The sequence below is a fragment of the Capra hircus genome, chromosome 1 (assembly GCF_001704415.2).
Source record: "Capra hircus breed San Clemente chromosome 1, ASM170441v1, whole genome shotgun sequence".
Taxonomy (NCBI): Eukaryota; Metazoa; Chordata; class Mammalia; order Artiodactyla; family Bovidae; genus Capra; species Capra hircus.
Genome location: NC_030808.1, coordinates 135228903 through 135247320, shown reverse-complemented (window position 1 = coordinate 135247320; position 18418 = coordinate 135228903). Strand labels below are relative to the sequence as shown.

At 42.9% G+C, this 18418-nt stretch overlaps 1 protein-coding gene across 2 annotated transcripts in view; it reads left to right on the top strand.

The window, feature by feature from the left end:
* The window catches only part of LOC102172488 (inhibitor of carbonic anhydrase), a 45312-nt gene continuing 27148 nt past the window's right edge, over positions 255 to 18418 (top strand). For both annotated transcript variants that reach the window (XM_005675553.3, XM_005675552.3), the window contains exons 1-5: positions 255 to 369; positions 10958 to 11130; positions 15647 to 15755; positions 16508 to 16669; positions 17877 to 18024. In XM_005675553.3, the coding sequence (XP_005675610.2) occupies positions 327 to 369; positions 10958 to 11130; positions 15647 to 15755; positions 16508 to 16669; positions 17877 to 18024 (635 nt within the window). In that variant the 5' untranslated portion in view covers positions 255 to 326. The remainder of the gene's footprint in view (positions 370 to 10957; positions 11131 to 15646; positions 15756 to 16507; positions 16670 to 17876; positions 18025 to 18418) is intronic.

Below are 18418 nucleotides of genomic sequence, written 5' to 3'. Positions count from 1 at the left end.
TTCTAGTAACTAACCTGGGGCCCAGGCTGTCACTCTCACCTTGGGCCTCAGTGTCTCTCTCCAACGGGCTCCGGGGTTGCTGCGGCTTATATATCTGGCTGCGGCTCTAGCTGGCGAGCGGAGATCCAGCCTCGCAGCTCCTGGCGCTGGGCAGAGATGCAGCCGAGGCCCGGCTGGCGAGATGTCCGCGCAAGGGATGGGGGTGTGGCGAGGGCGATCCGCCGGAAGAGCGAACCCTTCCGAGGCGGCGGATCCGCCCCCTCGCGGGCAGGTAAAGCTAACTGAGGCCCCGGGAGCCGGATAGGTGTCGCGCGCCAACGAGGAGAATGAGGCTCGTCATCTGCTCCCTGCTGTGCGCGGGCGCCCTGGGTGAGTGCGCGCTGGAAGCTGGGTGAGGGCGGCCGCCTAGGATGGGGACCGGGTACCAGCAGAGGGTCAGCCACAGCGGGACGCTACACTGCCTGGGCTAGAGCGGCTTCGAAGCAGCCCAGAGTCTGGCTGGCTGCAAAGTGCCTTCCACCCCCGGAGGTGCATCAGTACACCCGACAGTCAGTCGCCCTTGAAGAAACGCTATAACCTAGGACAGGAGTTCACAAACTATGACCAGCCGGCCAAATTCCGCCAGCCGCCTATATACAGCAGACTGAGCTAAGAATGGGTTTTACATCTTCACATGGGTGGAAGAAAACAAAAAGAAAAATAGTATTGACACATGAGAATTAAATGAAATTCAAACGTCAGCATCCATAAATAACACTTCAGTGCAACAGGATCAGGCTCATTCAGTTAAGTACTATCTACGGCTGCTTTTGGGCTTCCCGGGTGGCTCAGTGGTAAAGAATTCTCCTGCCAATGCAGGATACGCAGGTTTGATTTCTGGGTGGGAAAGATTCCCCTGGAGGAGGAAATGGCAACCCACTCCAGAATTCTTGCGGGGAAAACCCCATGGACAGAAGAACCTGGATACAGTCCATAGAGTCGCAGAGTCAGACCTGACTCAGTGACTAAACAATGACAACAACGACAATAGCTGCCTTCAGGCTTTAAGGCAGAGTTGATTAGTTGCCGCAGAGACTGTATGGCTCACAAAGCTAGTCATTACCTCGGTAGACAATTCTGAAAAATGTTCCTGACCCCTTGCCTGAAGGCTGTTCATCCCATTTAGAGGGGAGGAAACAGGCTCAGAGGAGAGAACGGATTTTTTCCCCCAGGACTCACAGACTATTAATGAGGGGCTGAAGCACCTGAGGTAATCTTGTCAAGTGTCTAACCAGAAGGATATTTCCTGCTCTGAACATACAATGCCTCCCATCCCTACCATACACTAGAGAGGTGGAGAAATATAGGAGACAAACACCCACCCTAGAATGAGATCCACCCGTCACTCAGTGCCATGTGACTCTGAGTGGTCCCTTGCCCTCTCTGAGCTAATTTACTCCTCAGTTAGGTAGAAATTACTTTTTCACAGCAAACACAGTTGCTGTGCACCTGACATGAAGTCACGTGCCTAAGGGCAGAGCTCTAGGCACAGGTGAGTTATCACTGGAAAAAAAAATCCTGCACTTAAATGAAGGGGGCTCTTGGTTGCGTAACTGTAAGGAAGGTCACAGTACAAAGTCACTGAGCTCATGCAGGTGGAAGCCCTGCCAGGCTGAACGACTGGGTTCTGTCCAGCCCTGGTTCTGCCAGGTCTCAGGTTGTCTTAAGTCATTTCTGGGGCAGCGGATCTATCATGGGGGGAGGGGTAACCTGGGCTGGGCAGAAGAAGGCAGGAAATGCAAGGAGTGCTTTCTGGGCCTCCCGGGCCAAGTGCTGCCCTCTAGGGCCACAGAGGGAGCTCTGCAGGGGCTGAGGAGGGCTGCCGGGCTGCTGCTGCTGTGGTCCGACTATGGCTGCAGGGAATCTATAGAGCAGCCTCGGTCTCGCCCCGTTCTCCCTGAACAGTGCTTGTGTTGTTTGTTCTCCCTCCATCCTTCTCCTGGCGGTGTCAGGCACTGACTAAGAGTTCACTCTCCCAGTCAGCTCTGTGTTTACTAAACAGAGGCAAGAGCTTGCCTCTCCTCTGTCCTCTGCCCACTCCACCCCAACATCTCGTCCCTCTTGGCGCTGCGCAAGGCTGGAATTGGGGACCGGCTTTCTTCAAAGCTCAGTGTTCTTTTCCAATAAAAATGCTTCAGGTGGCAGATGACAGGAATGAGACCAAACTAGTTTAAACTAAAATTGTCAGTGGAGAGGAGTTGGTGATTAGGACACCTTGAAAGAGCCAAGAACCAGGGGCTCAGAACAGCCTGTCCCTCCGCCTTGGTTGCCACCTTTCTCGATCTTTTGCTCTTCTTGGGAAGAGATTTCTCCACACAGTGAGCATGGGCTACCAGATTGAAATAGTCGAGGTGGGCTCTGAGTACCCCTTCTTGAAACTGTCACATGATCTGATGGAGTGTTACTGATGGCTGGTCTAGTTTAGGCCATTTGACTCCATTGACCCTTAGCTTGCTTACATACACTCCCTTTCTTTTTAAAATAACTTTTACTTACATTTAATATAATGCCTTTCTTTATGTACGCATACAGTTCAATGAATTTTAACAACATGCCTATGCATACAACTACCACCACAATCAAAACACAGAACATTTCCGTCACTCTCAAACTGTCCGCTATCCCTTCCTAGTCATTCCCATTTTTTTTCCCACTTTAGATAAGTTTTTCCTTTTCTAAGATTTCACATAAATGGAATTATACAGTACCTAGTCTTTTGTGTCTGGCTAATTTCATTCTGCATAATTGTTCAGAGACTCATCCACATTGTTGTTCACTCATTTTTACTGCTTAATAGTATTTCACGATGTCTTTACTATAGTTTGTTTTCCACTAGTTTCTTAGTGGATGTTTAGATTGTCTTCAGATTGGGGGTATTATGACTAAAGCTGCTTTGACTATTAGTATCCAAGTCTTTGGGTGGACATATGTTTTTATTTCTTTTGGGTGAATATTTAAGAGTAGCATTGCTGGGTCATAATGGTAAGTGTATGTTTAACTTGTTCAGAAAATGTCAGGTTTTTTTTTGAGTAGTTGTACCACTTTACATTCCTACCAGCAATATGAGAATTTCAGTTGTTCTACATCCTGCTAACACTTGGTGTTGTCAGTATTTTCACAGTTAACCTTTCTAATAGATTTGTGTGGTAGCTCATAATGGTTTTAAATTGCATTTCTCTGAAGAGTAATAATGCTGAAGATTTTTTTGTATATTTTCTTTTATAAAGTATCTGTACAAATATTTCCCTATTTTTCAACTGGATTGTTTGACTTCTTGAGTTAAAAAGCCCTTTATATTTTCTAGATGCAAGTCCTTGGTCAGATAAAGTGTATTACTTACACTTTACTTACACATTACTCAGTCGTGTTCAACTCTTTGTGACTCCGTGGACTGTAGCCCACTAGGCTCCTCTGTCGTGGAATTCTCCAGGCAAGAATACTGGAGTGGGTAGCCATTCCCTTCTCCAGGGGATCTTCCCAACCCAGGGATCAAACCTGTGTCTTCCGCATGCAGGTAGATTCTTTACTGTCTGAGCCACAAGGGATAGATGTATTACAATTATTTACCATATTTGTGGCTTAGCTTTCCATTTTCTAAATGATTTCTTCTGAAGAGCAAATGTCTTACATTTTGATCAGGTTCACCTACCTAATTTTTATTTTTTGTTATTATGTTTTGTGTTGTCTCTAAAAATATAACTGGCTAGCCCCACAAGTTGCAGTATTTTCCTCTTTGTTTTATTTTAGAAGTTTTATAGCTTCAGGTTTTGTATTTTGGTTTATGATGCATTTTTAGTTAATTTTTGTGTGTGGTATAAAGAAAGAGTTGCAATTCATATTTCTCATATGAATATCTGGTTTTTCCAGGACTTGTTTTTGAGAGCTTCTTTATTTTTTATTTTTTGAAAAGAATATCCTTTCGTCACTGAATTACCTTGGCAGCTTTGTTGAAAATCTACTGCCTCTATAATAGTAGTAGTGCTATAGTATAGTAGTAGTTTTAGTTGCTTAGTTCAGTCTGACTCTTTTCGATCCCATGGACTGTAGTCCAACAGGCTCCTCCTTCCATGGGATTCTCCAGGCAAGTATACTGGAGTGGATAGCTATTCCCTTCTCCAGAGCCTCTTCCTGACCCAGGGAATAAACCTGGGTCTCCTGCACTGCAGGCAGATTCTTTACCATTTGAGCTACAGGGAAGACCTACTGCCTCCATATGGGTCAATTTCTAGACTGTTCTGTCACATTAGCTTTAGTCGCTCCTTATGACAAGATCATACTCCCTTGGTTGCTATAGCTTTATAGTAAGTCTGGAAATCAGATAGTATAAATCCTCTGGCTCTATTGTGCTACTTCAGTGCTGGTTTGGCCATCTAGGTATTTTGCATATCCAAACACAGGTTTGAATCAGGTTATCAATTTCTATAAAAAGCAAGATTAGGTTTGGATTTTATTGGGATTGCATTTATACGTTATTTTGAGGAGAGTTGACATCTTAATATTGAGTTTTCTAATCCATGAACATTCTATATCTATTTATTTAGGTCTTTCATTTATCTTGGGAATATTTAGTAGTTTTCATGTACAGGTCTTATTCATAATTTGTTGAACTCATCTCTAGATATGTCATTGTAAGTAGTATTTTTTAAATTTCATTTTTGTAGTTTTTATCTTTTTAGCATTGTAGAGATCCAGTTGATTTTAGTATATTGACCTCAAATCTGATGATCTTCTTAAACTCATTTATTCCTTAAAGTTTTCTTTGTAGAGAAACGTGTTATCTATGAATACAGACAATTTTGTATCTTCTTTTCCAATCTGTGTACCTTTTGTTTCTCTCTTGAGCTTCGTTAAAATGATTAAGACCTCTATTACAATGTTAGAAGTGATGAGAATGTCTATCTTTGACTTGTTTCTGACCTGAAGGGGAAAGCATTCAGTCTTTCACCATTATGTATGACAGTGAGTGTGATTTTTTTGTATATGCTCTTTATCAGGTTAAGGACGTTTCTTTCTACCCTTACTTTGGAATTTTGAGTTGGCTAGTACCTTTTCTGTTCTGTTGAGATTATCATATGGATTTTTCTGTTTTATTCTGTAATATGGTGAACTATACTGATTAATTTTTGCACTTTAATTCAACTTTTCATTCCTGGGTAAGGGATAAATGTGTGTGTGTGTGTGTGTGTGTGTGTATTCATGTACTCAAAAATTTTTTGGCTGGATTTGATTTATTAATATTTTTTGATTTGTTAATGTTTTGTAAATGATTTTTGTTATCTGTGTTCATGGGGGATATTTGGCTATAGTTTACTTTGTCTTTGTTTGGACTTGGTATCAAGTTAATGTTGTCTTTAGAAAATGAATATTTTTTCTAAGAAATATTTTCTAGGTATACTACTTTCTCCTCTACTTTACAAGATAGTTTGTGTAGCACTGGTGAGATTTCTGTTTTAAGTGTTTGGCAGAATTCATCAGTGTAACCACCTGGGTCTGGAACTTCCTTTAACATTCATTGTAGTGCAAGTTAGCTGAACCCTAATTCTCTCGACATTTGTTTACCTGGAAAAGTTTGGTTTTTCCTTCAATTCTTAAAGTTGTTTTCATTGGTCGTAGATTTCTAAGTTATTTCTAAGATTTCTAAGTGAGTTATTTTTCTTTCAGCACTCTAGTGATATCATCCCATTGTCTTTAAGTTGTATGGTTTCTGACAAAAAGTCTAAGATATTTATTGTCTTTGTTCCTCTGTACCTAATTTTGCCTCTTTCCTCTGGTTGCTTCAGAACTGTGAGTTTGTAGTTTTCATAATATTAGGAAATATTCTGACTGAATATTTCTTCCCATATTTTTTCCTGTCCCTTCCCTCCTTTTTTATCCTGGACTCCAGTTACACGTATGTTAGATCACTTGATAGTATATGATAAATCACTGAGGCTCAGATCATTTGGTCTTCGATCTTTTTTCTCTCTGCTTCATTTTGGATGGTTTCTAATAATGTCTTCCAGGTCATCTTTTTTCTTCTGTAGTATCTGCTAATCCCACCCAATGGAATTTTCATTTCAGATTTTCTATCTCTAGCTGTTCTTTTTGGCTCTTTACATCTTACATTTGTATCCTCATTATGCTCGTGTTTTTCTTTTCTGAGGGGGTCACTATTTATGAAAAATATTTCACATTTCCATGATCCTCTCCAGTCTGAAGTTCTTTTACACAATGCCATAAGCCTTGACTGGTCATCTGACTCTCCCATCCTGGTCATCTGACTCTCCCATCCTGCAAATGGCCCCACAGATAGCCTCGTTTTAAACTGGCCTTTGAAGCTGTCTGTCATTTTGTCAGCCTTGGCCAGGTTCATCTGGACGGTCCTTGGTACTGATGTTACAGTTGCTGGTGGAGCATTTCCACGGCAAGTGCAGGTCCTCACACTTGCTGGCATCATTCTGCATGCTCAGGGTGCATGTGGTGACACACGACTAGTGTGAGAGCAGAGGGGAAGTGCCACATTCCCTGGCAGCACTGATGTCCATGCTTTAAAAAAAAAAAATCTCTGAGCATACTTTCAACATTTAAAATAGCTGTTTTAAAGTTATTTTCTGTCAATTTCCTCATCTCTTTCACTTGTGGGTCTGATTCTATTGGCTGATTTTCCTCCTGGTTATGGTTTACATTTTCCTGCACCTTCACATGTGTATTAATTTTATTGGTTGCTACACACGGTGAATTTTACCTTACTGAGTACTGGATTTGTTTTTAATTTAAGGGGTATCAACCTTTTTTTCTGGCAGGCACTCACAATGTCTTCAGATCAGCTAAATGTTTAAGATTAGTTTTCAAGATGTTTAGGCTGTGTCTAGATTACTTTTCTTTCCAGATCTAGTTTAGCTTACTTCTGGAATCTTTCAAAAATGCACTATTTACTCAATAAGATTTTCTCCACTCTGAATGGTGTGAACTCAGATGATTCTTAACCCCATTTGAACTCTGTGAACTGCTTGGTTTAAGGTCCCCATTAAATTTTTTTTTCCCTAGCAGTTGTCCTTGCCTGGCCTCCACAATGATCAGATTGATAATTAGCCAGAATCTCCAGGGTGTGAAAATTCGGGATCTCTATTTCTCTCTCTTTCTCCTCTCTTTTTGCACTGCCTGCTCTTTGGTACCCTATGCTGCACGTTCTTAATCGCCTCTGCCTTGCCAAGCTACGATCTCTATCTCCTCTGCTTAGAATGACCATCAGACTGTTTGCTTCTTTCTGCCCTGCTGTCTGGACATTTTGTCCAGGAAGAAAGCTAGAGTGATTTCAAGGCTTACATTGTTTGTTTCCCTTCTCTCGAGGATCATAATCGTGAACTTCCTGTTGCCCGGTGTTTTAAAACATTTTTTTAATATTTTTTTTCCCAGGCTTTTTGTTTGTTTGCTTGTTTTTTTCAGTTGTTTAAAGTCCTAAGGCAGGTTCCATATCAGTTATCTGTCATAGATGGAAACAGAAATCTATCTGGTTTAATTTTTTTGTTTTGTGTTTTGTTTGTTTCACTTAGTTCCCTGTTTTAGTACCATGTTTTTGTCAAGGTTTTAGCTTTTCCCTAACTATGCAAATATCATTCACCCTATTTTATATTCACACTGAATGAACCATGGCTATCATTGGGGAGAGGGAAGGAGTGAGGGGTAATATAGAAGTAAGAGAGGGAAAAAAATGGTTATTATAGGATTGTACGAAATCAACTGTGTGATACTTTGGAAAATTGTGACGCACTGAATCTTTCATTCAGGAAAAAAATAATTTAAAAACATCAGTAGCGCAAAAGCTGCATCTTTAATCATTTGAACATAAGCAAAAGTGATGGAAAATACAGACCTTCCGAAGAAGTTTTCACAGTAAGTGTATACTTTTGAAAAAGAAAAAAACTGCAATAGTATGCAGTAGCTCTTTGTGTAACTTAATCTACTTACAAAGCTATTTTCATTTATAGAGTTGTATTGTCTCCATGGTTACCAGTCATTTCCAAGAGCAGAATGTTTTAAGAATATGCACTGGCAAGCAGAGTAAACATGCTTTGAAAGGCTCAAAATGCAAAATGCAACATGAGTTATTACTCTGCACACGTCTGTTCTGCATAAGGGCACATGGCCGAACAGCTCCACTCTCTCACTGGCTCTCCTACCCTGGGTGGCTGCTATCAAATGGGCCTGTTCAAATAAAGCTGAAGCACTCCGTTTGTCACTTCCTGTCTTTGATATGGATTTCTCTGAGTGAAATTTGATATCTCTTGCCCCATTTATTTTTATATTTCCTACTTATAGGCAGTTAAAGAGCAATACAGGTTTTGGAGTCAAACAGACCGGGGATTTCAAGGATTAGCTTCATTTCTAGTCTCTGATAGGTTGTTTTGTTTGCTTGCTTAAACTCATCTACAAAGCGGGAACATCAGCATTTAAATGGCAAGACAGTTGCAGGAGTTCAAGAAGGGTTGTGACTGTGGCCCACTGCCTGACACACAGGGCCTCCTCAAAAACTGGTAGCTGTGACTACTGTTACTCTCATCCGTATTTCAGCTAAGTTGACATTTTGCCCAAATGTTGCAAATTTGTAAACCACATTTTGCTTTCATAATACTGTCAACACTAATTACAACACTGAAGCGATTTAGCAGAAGCAGCAGAAGCAGCAAAGGGCTAGTGAAATGAACTGACACTGATATTTATGCCCCAGCAGTTACTACCATGGAAGGCTGAAGTATCCAACGTCAAGACAATGACTCAGGTTCCAACTTCCCTTCCATAAGATTTTTTTCTTTTTTGAGGTGAAATTCACTAACACAAAATTAGTAATTTTAAAGTATGCAATTCGGGGACTTCCCTGGTAAGTCAGGGGCTAAGATTCTGCACTGTCAATGCAGGGAGCCCAGGTTCGATCCCTGGTCAGGGAACTAAGTCTCACATGCCACAACTGAGAGTTTGCATGCAGCAACTAGAGATCCCGTGTGCCACAACCAAGACTTGGTCCAGCCAAATAAATCAGCAAATATTTAGTGATTAAATAAAAGTATAGATTGAGTAGTATTCAGTATTCACAAAGTTATACAGATGCCACCTTTATCCAGTTCCAGCATGGTTCCATCACCCAAGAGACTATCCTGCAGTCATCCTCCTCTCCCCCAGCCCCTGGCCACCACCAGTTTGCGTCTCGATAGATTTACTTATTTGGGATATTTCATATAAACTGAATGATATACTGTGTAGCCACTTGTGTCTGACTTCTTTCATTTAATATATTATTTTTGAGTTTTATCAATGCTGTAGCATTGCTTTATTCTTTTTATGGTAGATTACAGTCCATTGTATGGATATACTATATATTGCTTATCAAGTCTTTCCTTGCTATACATTTGGGTTGTTCCCACCCTTTTTGACCATTGCAAAAAGTGCTGCTATGAATATTTCTGTATATGTATTTGAGTCAATTCCGTTCAGTCTCTCAGTCTTGTCTGACTCTTTGAGACCCCATGGCCTGCAGCACTCCAGGCTTCCCTGTCCATCATCAACTTCTGGAACTTGCTCAAGCTCATGTCCATCAAGTTGATGATGCCATCCAACCATCTCATCCTCTGTCATCCCCTTCTCTTCTTGCCTTCAATCTTTCCCAGCATCAGGGTCTTTTCAAATGAGTCAGTTCTTGGCATCAGGTGGCCAAAGGATTGGAGTTTCAGTTTCAGTATCAATGCATCCAATGAATATTCAGGACTGATTTCCTTTAAGATGGACTAGTTTGATCTCCTTGCAGTCCAAAGGAATCTCAAGAGTCTTCTCCAACACCACAGTTCAAAAGCATCAATTCTTTGGTGCTCAGCTTTCTTTATTGTCCAACTCTCACATGCATACATGACTACTGGAAAAACCATAGCTTTGGCTAGATGGACCTTTGTTGGCAAAGTGATGTCTGTGCTTTTTAATATGCTGTCCAGGTTTGTCATAGCTTTTATTCCAAGGAGCAAGTGTCTTTTAATTTCATGGCTGCAGTCACCATCTGCAGTGATTTTGGAGCCCAAGAAAATAAAGTCTCTCACTGTTTCCATTGTTTCCCCATCTATTTGCCATGAAATGATGGGACCAGACACCATGATCTTTGTTTTCTGAATGTTGAGTTTTAAGCCAACTTTTTCTTTTTCTTTTTTGTTTAACATAAGTTTATTTATTTTAATTGGAGTTTAATTACTTTATTGTATTGGTTTTGCCATACATCAACATGAATCCGCCACAGGTATACATGTGTTCCCCATCCTGAACCTCCCTCCCTCCTCCCTCCCCGTACCATCCCTCTGGGTCATCCCAGTGCACCAGCCAACTTTTTTACTCTCCTCTTTCACTTTTATCAAGGGGCTCTTCAGTTCTTCTTCACTTGCTGCCATAACTGTGGTGTCGTCTGTGAATCTGAGGTTATTCTTAATTCTCCTGGCTATCTTGATTCCAGCTTGTGTTTCATCCAGCCTGACATTTCACACGATGTACTCTGTATATAAGTTAAATAAGCAGGGTGACAATATACAGCCTTGATATACTTCTTTCCCAATTTGGAACCAGTCTGTTGTTCCATGTCCAGTTCTAACTGTTGCTTCTTGACCTGCATACAGGTTTCTCAGGAGTATTTGAATGCCTGTTTTCAATCCTTTTGGGTATATACTGATACCCAAAAGTATGAGTGGGTCATATAGTAATTCTGTGTTTAACTTTTGGAGGGTGCTTTGGCTTTTTTTTTTTTTTTTCCAAAGGGAAAGGTACAATCAGAGACATGGGACCTACCAGATAGCCAGTCCACTTTGTGTCTTCTCCTCTCAGCCAACCCTTGACCTGTCCTTAACCTCTCCATCCCGCAGAGAATGGTGAGTACTGTGGCTCCCTTACACATCTGGCCCCTCTTCCCTAGGGCTGTGTCTGGCTGTCCCTGAGAAGACTGTGAGATGGTGCACTGTCTCGGATCTTGAGGCGAGTAAGTGCTACAGTTTCCACGACAATATGAAGAAAGTCCTTTCAGTGGATGGTCCTCATGTCGCCTGTGTGAAGAGAACCTCTTACCGTGATTGCATCAGGGCCATTGCGGTAGGTCACTACTGTCTAAGAAGAGTGGGAGAAAATCCATACTTTCTTGTTCTTTTTCTGTGCTTGCTATAGTTTATTGCTCTAGAACAATTTTCTCCCCAAAGGAACTAGACTTGAAAGTACAGGGCCTATGTGTGGATGAAAATATAGATGCTTAACATTCATTAATATTGAAAACAGCAATAATAATAATATTTATACAACTGATAGATAAGGATTCAGTGAGAATGCCCATAGTAAAGCAAAGCCAGATTTGTACTGAAAGAGAAATATATAAGTACTCAGAAATAAACAAGAGGTTTTAGTGTCACTGTTATTACTTAATATTGTTTTTGAAATTTCCTAGTAATGCAATGATATAAAATGATAGAGACAAACAAAAAATGTCAAATTTTCAGATGCTTACATGCCTATAAAGTATAATGAAATTATTAGAAATATTACTATAATTATTAATGAGAAAAGTACTTTGGTAAAAGATAAATGTATCACAATTTAATGTCATTTTAACTGTCAGTGGTCACTAGTTGGGGAAAAAGAACCCCAAATTATGATCTTATTTACATGTAAGATGATACACAGAAAAATGTTTTGGGGAAAAAAATTACATGAGAGATCTGCAAGAATACAATAAATATAATACAAGAGCCTGAGACAAATGAACAACAATCATATTAATAAATTAAAACATATGCTGTATTCCCAGATTGGAAGACTAAACTTCATATATTTGCATATTCTCCCAAAGTTGATTCATAAATTTAATATAATGTTATAAAAATGATATTAAAAATTTTAAAGTCAATGAAATAACTTTGCAGTTCTTAAGTGTGGAGGAGAATATAAAATAGTATTGTGAAAAATAAAATGAAGGGGGCAGTAGCTGAGGCCTGTCTGAAACTATAACATATTTAATAACAGTGTTGCAAAGAACAAGGTCCTTGGACAGATGTAGAAGACCTGGAAGAGAACAAGATTTAGGCATATTTCCAGCTTTCTAAAGATAGCTAATTATCCACATGATATGGTGTCGATGCAAACTGTGAATGTCCATCACTACGGCACTGGGCTCCAGACTTAATGGTTAGAGCCACATAGATTTAGATACTGTGTGACAAGGCAAAATTTCCAAAGAAAAGACTGAGGAAGGAATCTGTAGCTGGACAATTGGATAGCCATTTAGAAATAAAGTCAACCGAGATTTTTAATACACTTCCCAAAATAAACTCCTAGCTTGACTCAGTTTGACTAATGTAGCTAGATCACTTCAGTTCAGTCGCTCAGTCGTGTCCGACTCTTTGCGACCCCATGAGTCGCAGCACGCCAGGCCTCCCTGTCTGTCCATCAGCAACTCCTGGAGTTCACTCAGACTCACGTCCATCGAGTCCGTGATGCCATCCAGTCATCTCATCCTCGGTCGTCCCCTTCTCCTCCTGCCCCCAATCCCTCCCAGCATCAGAGTCTTTCCCAATGAGTCAGCTCTTCGCATGAGGTGGCCAAAGTACTGGAGCTTCAGCTTTAGCATCATTCCTTCCAAAGAAATCCCAGGGCTGATCTCCTTCAGAATGGACTGGTTGGATCTCCTTGCAATCCAAGGGACGCTCAAGAGTCTTCTCCAACACCACAGTTCAAAAGCATCAATTCTTCGGCACTCAGCCTTCTTCACAGTCCAAATCTCACATCCATACATGACCACAGGAAAAACCATAGCCTTGACTAGACGGACCTTAGTCGGCAAAGTAATGTCTCTGCTTTTGAATATGCTATCTAGGCTGCTCATAACTTTTTTCCCAAGGAGTAAGCGTCTTTTAATTTCATGGTTGCAGTCACCATCTGCAGTGATTTTGGAGCCCAAAAAATTAAAGTCTGACACTGTTTCTACTGTTTCCCCATCTATTTCCCATGAAGTGATGGGACCAGATGTGATGATCTTAGTTTTCTGAATGTTGAGCTTTAAGCCAACTTTTTCACTCTCCTCTTTCACTTTCATCAAGAGGCTTTTTAGCTCCTCTTCACTTTCTGCCATAAGGGTGGTGTCATCTGCATATCTGAGGTTATTGATATTTCTCCCGGCAATCTTGATTCCAGCTTGTGTTTCTACCAGTCCAGTGTTTCTCATGATGTACTCTGCATATAAGTTTAATAAGCAGGGTGACAATATACAGCCTTGACGGACTCCTTTTCCTATTTGGAACCAGTCTGTTGTTCCATGTCCAGTTCTAACTGTTGCTTCCTGACCTGCATACAGATTTCTCAAGAGGCAGGTTAGGTGGTCTGGTATTCCCATCTCTTTCAGAATTTTCCACAGTTTACTGTGATCCACACAGTCAAAGGCTTTGGCATAGTCAATAAAGCAGAAGTAGATGTTTTTCTGGAACTCTCTTGCTTTTTCGATGATCCAGTGGATGTTGGCAATTTGATCTCTGGTTCCTCTGCCTTTTCTAAAACCAGCTTGAACATCAGGGAGTTCGCGGTTCTCATTTTGCTGAAGCCTGGTTTGGAGAATTTTGAGCATTACTTTACTAGCATGTGAGATGAGTGCAATTGTGCGGTAGTTTGAGCATTCTTTGGCATTGCCTCTCTTTGGAATTGGGATGAAAATTGACCTTTTCCAGTCCTGTGGCCACTGCTGAGTTTTCCGAATTTGCTGGCATATTGAGTGCAGCACTTTCACAGCATCATCTTTCAGGATTTGAAACAGCTCAACTGGAATTCCATCACCTCCACTAGCTTTGTTCATAGTGATGCTTTCTAAGGCCCACTTGGCTTCACATTCCAGGATGTCTGGCTCTAGATTAGTGATCAAATCATCATGATTATCTGGGTCATGAAGATCTTTTTTGTACAGTTCTTCCGTGTATTCTTGCCACCGCTTCTTAATATCTTCTGCTTCTGTTAGGTCCAGACCATTTTTGTCCTTTATTGAGCCCATCTTTATAACAAGATAAATCACAAAAGTAGACAAATTTGGAAATGTAAAATTTTTTAATCTCTGACAAAAAAAATTAAAGTCCTAAGCCTACCGAAAAGTATATTCACATCAGCTATAACAAAGCAATATGATCTAATAGCTATATAAAGATGTCATTTAAATTTATAAGAAATGCTTGAGAATAACAAGCTATAAACAAGCTGCTCACAGAAATTACAACTAATAGATGATATAAATGAGGAAGGAAAAGTCTTCATCCTTTTTAATAATCAAAGAAATGCAAATAAAAGCATCCTTAAAGTAACAGTTTATATTTTTTAATGTAGTAATATTTCTTAAAAGATAGCATTTCTTGCTGATAGTTTTGCATGAAATTGGCATCCATTGCTATTGGCATTATAAATTATAAATTTAGGGACTTTCCTGGTGGTCCAGGGGTTAAGCAACTGCCTTGCAGTGCCAGGGGTTGCAGGTTCAATCCCTGGTCAGAGAACTGAGTGCCACATGCCTCAGAACAACTAAGCTTGTGTACCACAACTGGAGGTCCCATGCACAGCGATCGAAGATCCTGCATGGCACAACAAAGACCCGGGCAGCCGAATTAGAAATTTATACATCATTTCTGGAGAAAATTTGGAAGGATCCTGTAAGGGTCATAAAGATACATACAAGCTTTTATTTTCTGTAATTCTCATTATAAATTATAAATTTGTATTCTGTGCTATGCTTAGTGGCTCAATAGTGTCTGACTCTTTGTGACCCCATGGACTGTAGCCCACCAGGCTCCTCTCCACGGAGATTCTCCAGGCAAGAATACTGAAGTGGGTTGCCATGCCCTCCAGTTGAAGAAGAAAGAGTTCCATAAGGGCTAGGGAATTGATCTAACCTGATTTTTTGAGAAGAGGCTGTGAGGTTATTGCTTTTCTCAGGAAGGAAGGAATCCTTGACAGATTCTAGAAGAGGCAATCCAGACTTAAGAGTGTAAAACATGACTCTTATGGATGGAAATTCCAGATGGAAATGGAGAAGAGGGCGACTGAGGATGAGATGGCTGGACAGCATCACCTACTCAATGGACATGAACTTGGGCAAAGTCTGGGAGACAGTGAGGTACAGGGAGGCCTGGTGTACTGCTGTCCATGCTATCACAGAGTCGGACACAACTTAGTGACTGAACAACAGCAACTTGGATGGAAATATTCTGATTCATTCACTCACTTACCCAACATCATTTGTTGTACTTCTACTGGTAATAGGTGCTGGGCTTTGTTAAGATAAAACAACAGAACAGTAACATCCCCACCTTGGTGGAGCTTGCATTCCAAGGGGGAGGACAAACAATAAATGAAGAAGGTTTGTCAGATGGTTGCTAAGGGCTCAGGAGAAAAACAGTGTTTCCAGCATTTGTGAGGTGGTAGTTTTCAAAGCATGTTTGGGGAAAGGTTTTTGAGCCAACATGAGGAAGGTGGAGGAGGTCTGAGCCGTGCAAATATCCCAGGGGATACAAGTGACCCTGGAAGAAGGTTAAGTGAGTCTTCCTTGGAGCTGACGGGTTTCATTCATGTCTGGCCTTTCTTCTTTCAGGCACACGAAGCAGATGCTGTGATGGTGGATGGCGGTTTGGTCTATGAGGCAGGTCTGAAGCCCTACAACCTGAAGCCTGTTGTGGCAGAGTTCTATGGGTCAAAAGATGGTGCGTCCCTCATGGGGACCCAGGTCTCTGTCCTGACACAGCTGCTGTGGGGGGAGGCAAGGACTCTGTCGGTATTACACATGCAGGGAACAAGTTGCTGGGGTTCTTTGTACTGTGGAAGGCTGTCCCCAGCTCTGACCTGTGGGGGCTGAGAGCTTGGCTCTTTCTGGGAAGCTGTGGACTTTAAGCCTCCTGACGGGAATGCTGCTGGGTGCTGCTGAATGAGAGAGGATGTGCTGTCTGGAGTCCACTACCCACTCGGTGGGACTGCATCAACGGGCTGCCTCTCTGGAGACATATATCCCTGGACAGCCTCTCCTTTAAGGGACTTTAAGGAGCTGAAGAATGAGGTGCCTGTCCTACTTGTCCATAAATGTTGCCAGTGTGTGCAGGAGCACAGCCTGCCTCAACCTGAGTCCAACTTGAAGGCCCCAGTAAAATCTTCAGATGGCCTGTGTACCTTCCTCCCACACCTTCACCTTCATGTCTGTGCTGCAGACAGAGGAGCAGAGAAGGGGAGAAGCACTAACATCACGATGACTGGGAGCTGTATGTCCTCCAGCCTGTTGCCTTGAAAAGGGACAGTTTGCTCTCTTCTGTCAATCAGGGGCCTTTCCCTTTCCTTTTCTACCTGTTAACCAGAAGGTGCTGCAGGTCCTAGAATCCCCCAGGCTCCACTGCACACACTCTGGAAGATTAGTAGCAATGATACGGCATCTTGCCTCGGCCCTTCTTTCTCTGCTGTTTTGCAGATCCGCAGACTCACTATTATGTCGTAGCTGTGGTGAAGAAGGGCAGCGACTTCCAGCTGAATCAGCTCCAAGGCAAGAAGTCCTGCCACACAGGCCTGGGGTGGTCTGCTGGGTGGAACATCCCCATGAGGTTACTTCTTCCCTCTAACTGGTCACAAGAAGGTAAGCTGGCCAGGGTGGGGTGCCCTCTAGCAGAGTTCCTACTGCTGGGACGCACATGGATTGTATTGGGGCCTTACAATCACTGCTAGGTGTACGGGTTTCATGAAGTCCAAGATGGGGTGAGGACAACCTGCTTTAAACATGTACTGGCTGGGTTTGCTGCATCAGTGACCCTTGTGACTGGCAGCTGAGACTTCCCTTCCTTCAGCCAAAGAGACTCTGTCTCTGAGCTCCTGGCAGCCCCACATTTGTGGTGTCCCAGCATTGGGGTTTGACAAGGGCCATGGTGGAGGCTCAGGAGAAAGGGGAGCTCCCTTCCAGCTGCCCAGGAAAACTCTCTAAGGGTGACCACCAGCAGCCGGGCCGCAGTGCCTTGGGTGAGGGCTGGGGATGAAGGCGAGAGGAGATGAGTGGACTGGAGCTCAGTTATGGTGAGCCAGGGTGAACTGAGGCTGCCTTTTCGGCCCCTGAAAGATAACCAGATTTTCTGCACTTTGCAAAAGTGTTTCTTTTTGAGCCCTGCCAGCTCTGCAACATTCGTGTTTCACCTGTTTTGGGCTGCAGAGGTCAGATGGGGTGCTGCAACCTGGGCCACAGCTCTGGCTGTGTTTTCTTGGGGTTCCATCTTGCCTTGAGTTGTTGGACATCTGCCTGGGTGGTTATGTTGGCATACCCACTCACATGAAGCAAGTGAATGTAGCCCCCTCCCATGAATTCCTGGAAGAGGGATTCCCGTGAGCCACCAGGGGCCCTGGATCAGAAGAGAAGAGTGGGTGGGACCATTTCCTGAGATAAGGAAGGACTGTTGGGGTTCCTGAGTGTTTAGATTTCTGTGCTCCCCACCACCACTCCCGAGCTTCCATGTTGGTGACCGAGCCAGGTGAGGAGAACTGGAGCTGCCTGCTGAGCTACCTGCTCAGCAGCTTTTGAGCCCTGCAGTAGACATATTGGGAAGCTTCTGGAGACCCAGGCCCATGCATGAGCCATCCATGCCTTTGGACCAGGCACCATTGGCCACCTCTACATGCCCACTTCCTCATGACAGTCCGATGCAACTTCTGGGCTCTCACATAGAGCCACACACACGCACACGCACACACACACACACGCACGCACACACACACACGCACGCACACACACACACACACACATGACCCAGAGGCCCAGCCAGCTCATGCCCTGAAGTCCATGTGTCTGTGTTGAGCAGCAGTGGCCAAGTTCTTCGCGAGCAGCTGCGTCCCCTGTGCGGATCAGTCGAACTTCCCCAAACTGTGCCAACTGTGTGCAGGAAAAGGGACGGACAAGTGTGCCTGCTCCCACCACGAACCGTACTTTGGCTACTCAGGGGCTTTCAAGTGAGTGGGCCCCTTCTCCTCTCTCTGATGTTGGGGAAACTGAAGAACAGGGAGTAGATGGGGCCTGCCCCAGACAACCTGAAGTGTCCTGGTGAAACCTTGGGTTTTGACTGTCTCCCACGGCACATCCTCGTTCCTGCCTGTCCTACAGAGGAGTCTTCTGTGTGTGGGGGGCTCTCATCTACCCAGAGCTTGGAGTCTGGACCAGGGAGGCCTCTGGGATCCATAGACACAGGCTTGAGCATGCAGCCAGGCCAAAAATCAGGTCCTCCCCTGAACCCTTCACTGACTTCTCTCTGCCTGAGCATCTCCACACCAGGTACATGTGCTGCATCTCCCCACCTCCTGCTCAGCCCTGTGCCCGAAGGCACCTTTCCATACAACATGCCTGCAA